Source organism: Echinops telfairi, unplaced genomic scaffold (genome assembly GCF_000313985.2).
Source record: "Echinops telfairi isolate 266 unplaced genomic scaffold, ASM31398v2 ScPeMD7_41;HRSCAF=154, whole genome shotgun sequence".
NCBI classification, from domain to species: domain Eukaryota; kingdom Metazoa; phylum Chordata; class Mammalia; order Afrosoricida; family Tenrecidae; genus Echinops; species Echinops telfairi.
This window is the reverse complement of record NW_022103939.1, coordinates 2,123,187-2,135,922: the sequence shown is the minus strand read 5'-3', so window position 1 is coordinate 2,135,922 and position 12,736 is coordinate 2,123,187. Positions and strand designations below refer to the sequence as shown.

Sequence of the window (12,736 nt, the reverse complement as noted above, 5' to 3'; positions counted from 1 at the left end):
ATTTATACCGATAGATTGATATATAACATAAGAAATTAACAGTTAATTAAATTATAAAGTAGTACAAATGGCTCAGAGCAACTCACTCCTGTTAGACAGTCGTGAGACAGTGGCAGTTCTTCAAGTTTTGAGGGCCACTGGGTAGTCCTCAGTAGCGCAATTCAGGCTATCTGAGCACAGGCAGCAAACAGCAAGGCAGGTCATCAACAGTTAGCCAGATGACAGGTCCTGACAGCCCCCAGCTCAAAAGATGTAAATTCCAAAGGTGTGGTAAATTCCAAAGGTCTTGAAGGAACCTCAAATTACAGCAACACAGTCCACGGGTTAGGTGTCCCACAGGTAGTGTAGTTTGCAAATTGATGCAAAGAACAATCAAGGCAGCCGCACACTGGTCTGATGATCAAAGAGCAAGCGACAAGAAAGGCGAGGCTCGCAGAGCCATTTATCTCTCTGCCCTTCATTTATTCCCACATGTGTTTATCAGCCAAGTTCAGGTTGGCACAATAAACTGACAACATCATGCACCCATTTTTGTCTTCAGCAATCGTGTCAGGTAGGTGAGCATCACAGAATGCAAGGTTAATAGAACAAAGTGTTCTTACATTGAGGGAAATTCATGAATCTTTTTGAGGAAGAATTCTTGAAGGAGGAAACTTAACCAGGAACTAAAAACGAAGGAGAAGACTGAAAACATGTTTGTATATATTATGTTGCTACCTCTTTCTGCATTCCTTACTTACATCACTCAGGTAGGACCCACAATATGTTTGAGGAAGAGTCATTAGTTATGTTGATTTGGAAATCAGATTAAATGCTGACACATTTCAAGAACTAATTAAATAGAAAACCCAATCATCTCAGATAACGTAGAGGCTTTTTATGATTGTATTGACAGATGTTTATTATTGCTTAAGGAAGTTGTGAACATACTAATTATCTTAGATATTAAACTTTGAACATTTTCACTACCTGACTGCGTATCTGTCTTGTCTTTAAACCATAAACAAGTGGATTAAGAAATGGAGGGACCAGCAAGTAAACGCTAGAAAAGAGAATGTGAATATAAGGGGGGATATGAGAACCAAACCTATGTGTAAAGAAGGAAAAGAAGGCTAGGAGATAGAACTGGAGGAAGACACAAACGTGAGTGATACAAGTATCAAATGCTTTAAACCTAGCCTCCTTCTGGGGCAAACGTAAAACGGTGGTCAATATCTGGATGTAGGAAAAGGAGGTGAATATGATGTCAAATCCTGCAACTGTAAAGGCCACAAACAAACCATAGATTTTGTTGATCCAAATATTTTCTGCAGCAAGTTTCACAATCGCCATATGCTCACAGTAGGAGTGTGAGATGACCGTTGTGTGATAAAATTTAAGCCGGCTGTTTATCAGTATTAGGCAGGGGGTTACAAGGGCAGCAGCTCTGAGAGTTACTGCAGTACCTATTTGGATGACTAGCTGGAAGGTTAAGATGGTGGCATGCCTCAGAGGGTAACAGATGGCGATGTAACGATCAAAAGCCATAGCAAGCAGGATGCCTGACTCAATGCCCTGAAAGGTGTGTATAAACCACATTTGAAGCAAGCAAGAGTCAAAATAGATTTCTAGCATATGAAACCAGAACACTGCAAGCATCTTGGGTATAACGCTAGTAGCATGTCCAATATCCGTGGTTCCGAGCATGGCTAGGAAGACGTACATAGGCTCATGGAGGCTATGTTCTGATTTTATGAAGGTGAGGGAGAAGAGGGGAACAAATTACAAGGCTCTACATATAACCTCCTCCTTTGAGGATGGACAGTGGAGAAGTGGGTGAAGGTGGACATCGGATGATGTAAAATATGACAAAATAATGATAATTTATAAATTATCAAGGGTTCATGGGCAAGGGGGGAGTGGGGAGGGAGGGGAAAAAGAGGAGTGGATACCAAGGGCTCAAGTGGAAAGCAAATGTTTTGAGAAAGATGAGGGAAACAAATGTACAGGAGTTCTTGACACAATGGATGTATGTGTGGATTGAGATAGGAGTTGTAGGAGCCCCCAACAAAATGATTTAATAAAAAAATCAAAATAAGATGTTTGTTACTAAATTTTCTCTGATAACTATAAGATAATATAGACAGCAGAGGAGTACTAAAACCAATATAGAACTGTATAGAGATTTCAAAGAATAATAACAAAATAAATTGAGAAAAATGTTAGGTTATATTTTGAAATTTTTAATATTTCATGGTACTCTATTCCCTTGAAATAGTTATATATTCAACAAAATCAATATAAAATTCAGTTTTTTTAAAATTGTCATATATGCTTATAAAATGTATCTGAAAATACAAATGGCATAGAAGAACCAACACAATTTTGAAAATGAAGAAAAAACTAGGATGACACACTATCTTGTTCTAAGACTATTTTTAAGTTACAATTATGAAGAAAGTGGTATATTTATATTCATTAACAAATTATATGGAATTAAATACTCAAGAAATAATTGCCCATATGTAATATAAAAACTATTCTTAAAAATTTGTCAAGGCAATTTAATGGAAAAAGAAGAGCTATTTTTATAAGTTGGAAAAATGGCTAGTATTTATATTTTAAAAATAATAATCTTGGCATTACACACAAAATTTTATTTTAATGGATTAAAACACTACTGTGAGAACTCATATTTTTAATTGCTAAATGTTAGAACTCTTTATGACCTTTCATTATGTGAAGATTTCTAAGAAATAAACAAAATACATAAATTGATAAATTGAATTTCATCAAAATCAACACATCTATTTTTTCCAACATATTATTAAAGAAATATAATTAAAGTCATAGACCTGGAGAAAATGTGTGTGGAATTAATATGTAAATTGTTTACATCCAGATATATTGAGTTCAAATGCTTTTAGAAAAATTTCATTGCTGCTTAATATCATTTTCCATAAACTTTTAAAAGTCCCCTAGTACAAATATATTAGCAACGCTGGATAAATTATAATATTTTTTGAAAGTATGTCAAAGATTTGAAGAGCTATTTCACTTAAATTAAAAAAGGACACACAATGAGACATAGCACCGGGTGAAAGACTAAACATTATTAGTAATTAGAGAATGGTGGCACATTAAAACCACGTATATAATCTTGAATAAACCTCATTATCTAATTAGGACACTGGTGTTTTTTCACATCATTTAGGGTCAGTATGAGTGAGAATCCACTTGATGACACACGCTATTTTTCAGACTACCTTTTTTTTCTAATCACTGAGCTATTACGTTTCCTAATACCTCTAAGTTCAAACTCATTGTAATCAGGTTGGTTCTGACTAAATCTTTACGGGAGCGGATCACCTCAGCTTCTCATGGAGTGGCTGGTGAGTTTGAACCACCATCTTTGTGGTTCAGCCAACTGCATAAGGGTTTCTTGGTTTCTTGTCAAGGTCAGAACATTTTTCTGACCAAATTATAAATTCTGTTCCTGGTACATATTCTACCAAGACTGACTTCAATACAATTTGTGTAATTTTCTTTCGATTCTTATTATACATAATGGTTAATATATACAAAGTAGACAGGAGTATAATGAGGGTCCCGTGCCGATCATCTAGCTTCAACAACTCTTGACATGCCAGTTTTCTACAATCTGTTGTTTTACACAGAACCCATTCCCACTCATTATTGTTATCATTTAGAACACTTATGTAATATTCACATACATTGAGATGAAGAGATTATAGATGAATCAACTCGACAAATCAATATAATCATGTAATTTATACACCTAACATAAAATGGAACTTTTTCTCCCTTCCCTAAAGTTGCTCATTTTTCTTCCCATTATTCTACCTCTGTCCCTAGAAAAATAACCACTGTTCTATTTTTACCTCAGATTAGTTCATATTTACTTTATAATTTCATATAAATGAAATAATATGATATCTATTCATTTTTGTCCGCATTCTTTTCACTTACTAAATCATATGTTGTTGGGGGGAAAAACCACCCCAGAGATTAATTTGCATTTCACAGAAGGAAATATGAGAGCTAAATATTAAAAGACTTGAGACAAATTGTATATGTTCTTCTGGATTCACGTCTCAGTAATGGCATTCTCCATTCTAATGGGTGAGAGGAGGAGGAGCTGGTGCTCTGTTGTTTTTCCATCTGTTGAAGCTTTTCCAAACCAAACTCACGTCCATGGCGCCAGTGCTGACTCTTAGTGACTCCGTGGGGTTTCCTGAGACTGTAAGTGTTAGAAGTTGAAAACCCAATCTTTCTCCTGCAGAGCTGCTGGTAGTTTCAAACTGCCAACCACCTGGACCACAGCCCAATGCCTAACCATACACCACCAAAACTCCTTACTAACAATGGCATCAAGGTATAGTTTACCCCACAAACACACACGCACACCTTATCTATGAAACAAAAATCCAGAAATTAAGGTCTGATCCAAGTTACTGTTTTCTTAGGATAGCTCCTCTTTCTGGACAGTACGTGAACAATGTCACTGCAAATTTCTTTGGTTTTGATGCTATAGACAATGGGATTAAATACAGGTGGGAAAAAATATAGGCATTAGCCATAACAGCCTTCAGGAGTAGGGTAAGTGTCGTCCAAAGCGGTGTAGCAGGGAGAGGCTGATCATGGGCACATAGTACACTAGAACAGCACAAATGTGTGACACACATGTGTTGAGTGCCCTCCACCTCCCTGTGCCAGAAGCTATTCTCAGTACCGTGTGAAGAATTAGCGCATATGAAACCATAATGAGTAGTGAGTCTGGCCCAGAGATGAAGGTAATAACAAATAGACCCAGGATGCTATTAAGGCGAGTGTCTCCACAAGGCAGTTTAATTAAGTCTGAGTGGAGGCAGTACGAGTGCGTGAGGACGTTGTGGCCACAGAACGGCAGACGCTTCAAGAGAATGGGCAGTGGGAACATGAGCATCACACTTCTCAGGGCAATAGCGGCACCCATCCCAGTGATGCGGGGGATTGTCAAGATGGTTGTGTAGCGGAGTGGGCTGTAAATGGCCACAAAGCGATCAATGGACATGGCCAGAAGAACCCCTGACTCCATGAGGGTGAAAGAGTGCATGGAAAACATCTGGAGCAGACACCCATCAAAACTAACCTTAGTCATGCCCAGAAGGAAGATGCCTAGCACTGTGGGCAAAGTGGAGATGGAGACACCTAACTCAACAAAAGCCAGCATGGCTAGAAAGATGTACATGGGTTGTTGCAAAGCAGAGTCAGTTCGGATGATGTGAAGAATAATGCCATTTCCCAGGAAGATGATACCGTACATTAGTCAGAAGGGGACAGCGATCCAGATATGCTCTGCCTCCAGGCCTGGGATACCCACAAGAGTGAATGTTGCAGGTGAAAACTCCACAGAACCGTTAAAAGGTCCCATGGTACTTCATCAGAAGATACTGGGAAGCATGTTAGGAAATGAGGGACAAAAATCTCTGTTAGTTTCTATTATCAATTTATAATTATCAAGGGGAGAGGGGAGCGGGGAGGGAGTGGGGAAAATGAGGAGCCAACACCAAGGGCTCAAGTGGAAAGTAGGTGTTGTGAGAATGAAGTCAATATATGTACAAATGATGTATGTACGGATTGTGATGAGTTGTATGAGCCCCTAATAAAAAGATTTAAAAAAAAAACAAACAACCAAATCCATAAGGATCTCACAAAGTCAAAGTGATGGTGAAGGTGGGAAATGGGGTTAGAGAACTTTTTCTGAGAATAAGATCATTGACATTATCATTTCACTCATCCAGAGCAGAGATTTGGGTGCTAAAGTGAGAAGACAGTGATAGGGATGGAGATGATGACTAAGGAGGAAATATTCTTCCCATTTTCAGGCCATAGCTTTCGGTTAGGTATAACCAGAGTAATGTTACTAAATGTTTAACAATTGGTTCTCTAAATAGAAATACCCTGATATGTAAAAGTTGTCAGTTTCTGCGGTTTAAATATGCCCACCATGACTAATTTCAGGCTACCAAAGTGATGAAAACGGAACTGAAAAGAGATGTGGACAGTCAATGTACCCGAGGCAGTGCATTAGTATACATTGGGCATATAGCTGAACCCAGATTCCCACCCAAAAGATGCTGAGAAGATGCATCTCATCACCTTTATTGCTGTCTCATTCCAAATGGCTTATAGGCATAGATGCTCCCTCTGCTATATGAGCTCAGCTAAGTGGAGTGGGGCAAGATCCCTCAAGGGGAAATTCCTCTAGACGTTTTATTCTCAAAACATTCAGCAGGATACTAGCCAAGACAGAAAGATTCTCACTGTGATTGGCATGCCAGGGTATGTGTGTATATACGTATATGCATACATACATACATATATATGTATATACACATCCTTATATGTATATGCAAATGTAAAACAATAAACAAATGATTTCCCAAAATAATTCACTGTAATTTAATTTTAGAAAATTTTGTGTATATGTGATATGCATCTTCTCTTTTTTTGAAAAATTTGTTATCATTTTTATATAAAATACAAGGGTGAGGCAAAAAGTATTGATACTAGGGTTCCCATTTTCACTTGAGGATTTGTTCCATGTAAAAAATGTTTAAGTATTTTTTGTAAATTAGTGGATGACTGCAGAAAAATTCTCTCAGAAATATACTTGACAGCCTTCAAAAAAATGTCCACTCAAAGAAATGTCTACCAAGGAGATGCTCTGGACCAGTTAAATTAAAGACAATATGTTCAACAGAGAAATATGGTAACTGGTTTGGGGGACTGCAAAAGGATAATGCTAGTAGATTTCTTGAAGGACACAGGATGTTCACAGGAGCTTTAAAAAATTTTAATATCATTTTTTCCACAGGAGCTTATTATGAAGCAGTTTTAAAAGAATTAAGAGCTACATTGGTGAGAAGTTCTGGAAAGTTGTACTGAAGAATTGTTCCCCTTACCACTAAAATGCACTGGTTTATTAATTACAGCTAGTAAGGTCAATCCTGTGAGAATTTCATTGCTTTTCCTGACCCCAACCATGTATAGTAATGATATTTCCCCTTTCAGACTTCTTTTTGTTCCCCAAATTCAAAAACTATGTAGAAGAAATAAAATGAGTGTCTTGACAATGCCCAAACCACCATTCTGGCGTGATGTGAACTGAAAAGTATAGAATTCTTCTGGGAAGATTTAGAGAGATGGAAACACCACCTTCAGAAGTGCATAGACCTAAATGGAGGATATGTTGAGAAATGATAACTTCAAAGTTTGAGTTTCTGGTTTAATAAAGGCTTCTAAGACACTTTATGATTTACCCTCAGAATGGACAGGGTAGAACTGCCCCTGTGACTTTCTGACACATCAACCTTTTCTTTTTTACTTCAGTCTTTTGCTTTAGTGAAAAAATAAAAATGTAAATAATCATTTGCTTAAAATGGAAAACACAACCAAACAGAACACTGTAAGCCAATTCTGAGTAGTACACGAAACAGGGTGATTAACGCCATTTGACCTATCTTCTCAGTCACTGCTCATGTTCAGACATTTAAATACATATAAAAACAGACAGGAGAAACAAAATTTCCATGTACTTGATTCAATCCTTTTTGTTCACATTATATAACAATTTAAAATAATACATTTTCCTCACATTAAACAGGCTCTTTGCTCTTCCAACCCTACTCACATTTATTCCATCCGAAGAGTCTTCTTGATTCAACATAGTGAATATAGTACAGGGGCTAGCAAACTGTATCCATTAAGACCCAAATAGTAAATATTTCAGACTTTGTTGAATGAGTATGGCCATGACCAAATAAAACAATTAATAAAAAAAGGCAGTGGGATAGACTTGGCTCAGAGAATATAGTTTTGTTGACTTCTGATCCAGTCCATTCTTTACTGATTTAACATTAGCTTTCATCTATAAGTGTAACTGGAAAAAACAAGTGTCACACACACAAAAAATGTCAAGACATTTAAAATACATACACTCATAAATTAACTTTAATTTCACATTTACTTTTTAAAAATAGTTTTATTGTATATACATAATGTATCATACAATTTAATGATTAAAATATTAAGAAGATTTACACAATCATCACCACAATTAATTTCAGAACAATTTCTTCATGTACTCATGATTAGCTCCCCATTGTTCCCATCCTTCCCTGCCATGCTCCCAGGCAATTATCAATCCAGTTACTCTCTCTATAAATCTACCTCTCCTGGACTGAATAGACAGAAAATCACACAAAATATAGACAGGAAGCAAACAAACCAAAAATCCAACACCAGTGACCAGACAAAATAGAGAAAAACCTCAATGAAATAAAGTAGAAAACATTAGAATCTGTAATAACTTGAGAATGAGTCAAAAGTGAGATCAAATGATAAAGCATTACATTTTCATCTAACTAGATCTGCTATAATCGACTTTTCAATGTTCTCGTCTAATAGCAATGCTAATCACATCCCTGGACTATAGTCAGAGGGGATTCACCAAAGGGTTAATTCATGTGAGGACCTTTCAGAGGGATTGTAATCTTCCACTGTCACCCATAGCTCTGTGCAACCCAGGTGTTCCCAATTTAAACTCTGATACCAGTCCCGTCTTCTGATTTGGATATTATTATTTACAATTCTTGGATCACCCAGACCATTGTGTTTTTTCCTATGTGTACTTAATCAACACTTTACTTAGATAACTGCTTGTTTTAAGACGATTTTTAAGACTCCAGACACTATTCTTTCTGATAGGCAGGCACCATTTGGTTTCTTCACTACACTTTGTGTTCACGTCTTCAGTGATCTCTTCATGAGGATGAACATCGAGCAGGGCCATGTCAGTCATGAGAATGAATTTTTCTTAGTTTGGGTCCAGAATTAGACACTGAATCTTCATAGGAGAAGAAAACCTTATCTTTCTCCAGAGGAGCACTAGTGATTTCAAACCACTGACCTTGAAGTTAGCAGTCCAACACTTACCCAAAAGCACCACCAGAACTCTTTTACTTTTATATACGTGACCTATAGATTATTTTATTTAGTACCAGGTATTCCACTTATCATATTTATATTTATGATTTATAAATTTCTTAACAGATTTTCCATACTAAATAAATATGTAAAGATAAGGTATTAAGCATAAAAACATCTTCCTTGTTGAAGCTCATGCAAATTCAGTCCTGCTGAAAATTACAACCATATGTCAACCAGTAATTTCCCATATTCCTCCTTATTCACTTATGAGTTTTTCCTGATTCAAAACCTTTTTAGCTGGTAAAAATTTTGTCAACACTTTGTGTGAATTCACAATTTTTGAAACTTTCCATTTCACCTTATTTCTCTATTATTTAGTTATAGGATTATTTGCAGCAAGGCTATGTTCAATTCGATGGATTGATTCCATTGAAGTCAACAAAATCAACAACCTCTACACTTATACATCATTAGCATCGTCAAAATCAAATCAACAACTTGTATTTATTAAATTACAAATAGATATTGTATGAAATGTTTCACCAGTTCATCAAAACAATGAGAAAAGTACTAAAGTTATTTTTGCCAGTAAAGTACCAATAGTTAAGGAACATGCCAATTTCATACTGTGTGACAGGAAAATCAGCTCTTTTAATATCAAAGCATTTCTTTAATCCCTAAACTGCATTGCTTTGTGAAGGTTATATTTCAAATCATGGTAATTATGCAGAAATCAAGGAGATATCTTTTATCGTTAGTACTGACTTTTAATATTGACTCTTAACTCATCTGCTTGCTAATATCTGGTCCCTAATTTGCTATTCCTATTGACACTCCAGAAAGTTTTCTCAGTGTATAGTTTATCATGTTTTCTTTCATTATAACTGATTAGACAGTGTTTATAAAACATAATCAGACATTACTACTATGATTTACAAACCTAATAGAATTGTCTCCATTTTGTCTTGAGGGGCTTACCATCATCCAATTTGCATATCAAGCACATCTCAGACACTTTGAATACCTGCTATTGCTGCAAATGAACCATACAACTGTATATGTCAGTATCTTATCTCATCTGGCTCCATCAGTGTTGACTAATTTCTCTTCTGACTTTTTTTAATTGAACAAGATCCTTTATTTGAAGATATTTCTTCCCTTAGAATTTCTGGCATTCATTCTTTGATTACCTTTCATTTTCATATACTTAAAGAATAAGAAGTCCTTCACCACAATATTTAAGAACTTTGCTGCTAACTGAAAGGTCAGAGTTTTAGCACGCAGCTGTTCTGCAAAGCTAAAAGCCCGGCAACTTGTTGACATAAAATTTACAGCCTAGCAAACTCTATAGTGCAGTTGTGTCAAGTCATACAGGGTCAGTATGGATCTGAACTGACTGTAGGGCACACAACATTTCAGAGAATCCATAATGTCTATTTATATTTATCTCTCCGTATTTCATCATTAGGTGTTGAATCTAAAGTACTTGTTTTCCACATAAACTCACTATTGAAAATATGTCTGTCAGACAGATAGAGTTAAAATAAGAAGCAATGACGATTTTGGTGAATGATTCTGATCTCTATTCTAAAGAATTGGTTCCTGAGGAAGCCAAGTACTGAGTCCAACTTGATTTAAAGGAATACACAGTCCTGGAACTATTGGTTTTAAAAAATACCCTGTCAATTTTAATATGAAGCACTCTTTCTTTTTATCAAAATCATTTTATTGGGAGTTGATAAAGACATTGAATTATGTAGTTTATTGTGACAACCAGGCCGACAAACACATGTGGAGTTAATTGAAGGGCGAAGGAATAAATGGCTCGGTGAGCCTCACCTTTCTTGTTCTGGGTCTCTTGCTTTCTGATGGTCAGGCCAGGGTGCAGCTGCCTTAGCCAGTTCCCTGCTTCAGCTGGCAAGGCTCACTTCCTGCAAGATTTCCCTAAAGAGGAGCCACATGGACCTACACTGATGCAGCCCTGAGTGCTAGAGCACCTGTGTGGAGACCCCTGACAATGCTGAAATGCTTACAAAATCACTGACTTGGCTTTCCTCCTGCAGTCAGCATCATTGCCTGTGTTTTGTGAGATGGAGGAGGACTTTGCGGATTGGTGTTGGACATGTAGATTAATGTTGGACTTGTGGGCCTCAGCAGCACAGGGTTGGGATGTTTTCTTGATATGCACTTAAGCTTTATAAAAAACTCTCTCTTATACATGAGTTTCTGTGGATTTATTTCTCTAAAGTACCCAGACTAACACAGACATCATATCATTCCATAGTTCATTCACATCATCAAGCAGTATGGTAAAATTGCTGCAATAATTACTTTCAAAACATTCTTTTCCTTCTTGAACTCCTTGACATAAGCTCCCTTTTACCCTCTCACCCCACCACTGTAACCCCAAGAACCCCTTATTCTACTTGCTGTCTCTATAGGGGCATCAATCCTTCATCAATTTCATATACTGAAATACAGAAAAACCTATAACAAAAATTCAAGAGTCATCCCCAGTGGAAAAACACAGTTGAGATAAACCCCAATATGAGCAAACAAAAAATACAGAAAAAAATTGTAAACTATATCAGTCCTAACATTCAGCAGAGAGTGATTGACTGGCAAAGTTTTAACCACTCAAGTGGGGTTATCATTTTGATCTCTGTAGACATCTCTCCACGCACTCTGTTGGATAATTATTCCCATTTCTCTATTATGGATACAGGGAAATCACCGGAGGCTTATTTCCTAAGTAGATTCCAAAAATTTATCTTGGGATCCCACAGTCATACATAGGCTTCAGCAAACCAGATTTGCACACTTTAGGCTCTGATTCCATTCCCTACTTTGACCTCAGATTATTTGCTTTACAATTCTTTGGTGACTGGTGTTGGTATTTTTTTTTCATTTGGACTTAGTGTGGTGGTCACCTTATCTGGTATCATTTTAAGAATTAAGAGTTTAGGGGTGGAGTCTAGGCTGTCATATGCAAATAGCCAATGAGACTTCTGTGTGGGCTCGGCCTTCTGAGAATTCTGGGAAATCTGATACTTCCTCCTGGGAGGTGGAAGACACCCTTCTCTCTCTGCTGCTCCCTGGGATACATTGCATAAGACAAGCCACATGTACACAACCAGACCTTGGAAGCCAGAGAAGCCACAGCAAGACCCCTGCCAGCGCTGAGATGCTTACAATTCCACTGGACCCAAAGACTTTCTACCCACTGGCTTGCGATCATCCTGCATCTGGCTTCATTGCATGTGTTTCATGAGTCTGAAGAGGACTTTATAGATTGGTATCAGACATATTCGTTAATATCAGACTTATGGCCTTGGACTGGCCTGGGTTGGGATGTTTTCTCAATGTTCAATTTCTGTAGTATATAAATCACTTTCTTATACATTTTTGTGTGTCCATGGATTTGTTTCTCTTGTGTACCCAGACTAACACATTTAGTTTATATCTCACTTAGATGATTGCTTGTTTAGAAACAAGCCCTTGAGACCCCAGATGCTATTTTATCTGATAGACAGGCACCATCTAGTTTCTTCACCACACTTTCCTATAGGACTCATATCTTCTGTGTTTCCATCCTGAGGGTGGGTATCGAGAGGGCCATGATGTATGAACTAATTGTTCTACCATTGGAGCTAGAAGTTAGTGGGAGCCCCAAACCCATTCCTGGATCTATGTTTATTTATCTGCCTTCGGCTCCCTTTTAAAACCTTGTTATGGTGGAGAGTCCTTTTGATCATCTCCCTGC

At 37.1% G+C, this 12,736-nt stretch overlaps 2 protein-coding genes across 2 annotated transcripts; both read right to left on the bottom strand.

Moving 5' to 3' along the window:
• Positions 1-945: 945 nt before the first annotated feature.
• Positions 946-1,743, bottom strand: LOC105979910 (olfactory receptor 52A1-like; the record flags this gene model as incomplete). The annotated part of the gene is made up of 1 exon (XM_013008545.1): positions 946-1,743. A coding segment is annotated over one exon (798 nt), but the record flags the coding sequence as incomplete, so codon positions are not given.
• Positions 1,744-4,588: 2,845 nt separating this feature from the next.
• Positions 4,589-5,305, bottom strand: LOC101646233 (olfactory receptor 51G2-like). Its single transcript, XM_045290529.1, has one exon. It carries the CDS (start codon positions 5,303-5,305, stop codon positions 4,589-4,591), a length of 717 nt encoding a protein of 238 aa, XP_045146464.1.
• Positions 5,306-12,736: the final 7,431 nt, after the last annotated feature.

Coding starts and splice junctions, on each gene's coding strand:
- LOC101646233 (XM_045290529.1), bottom strand. CDS start 5,305: ATGTACGGTATCATCTTCCTGGGAAATGGCATTATTCTTCACATCATC.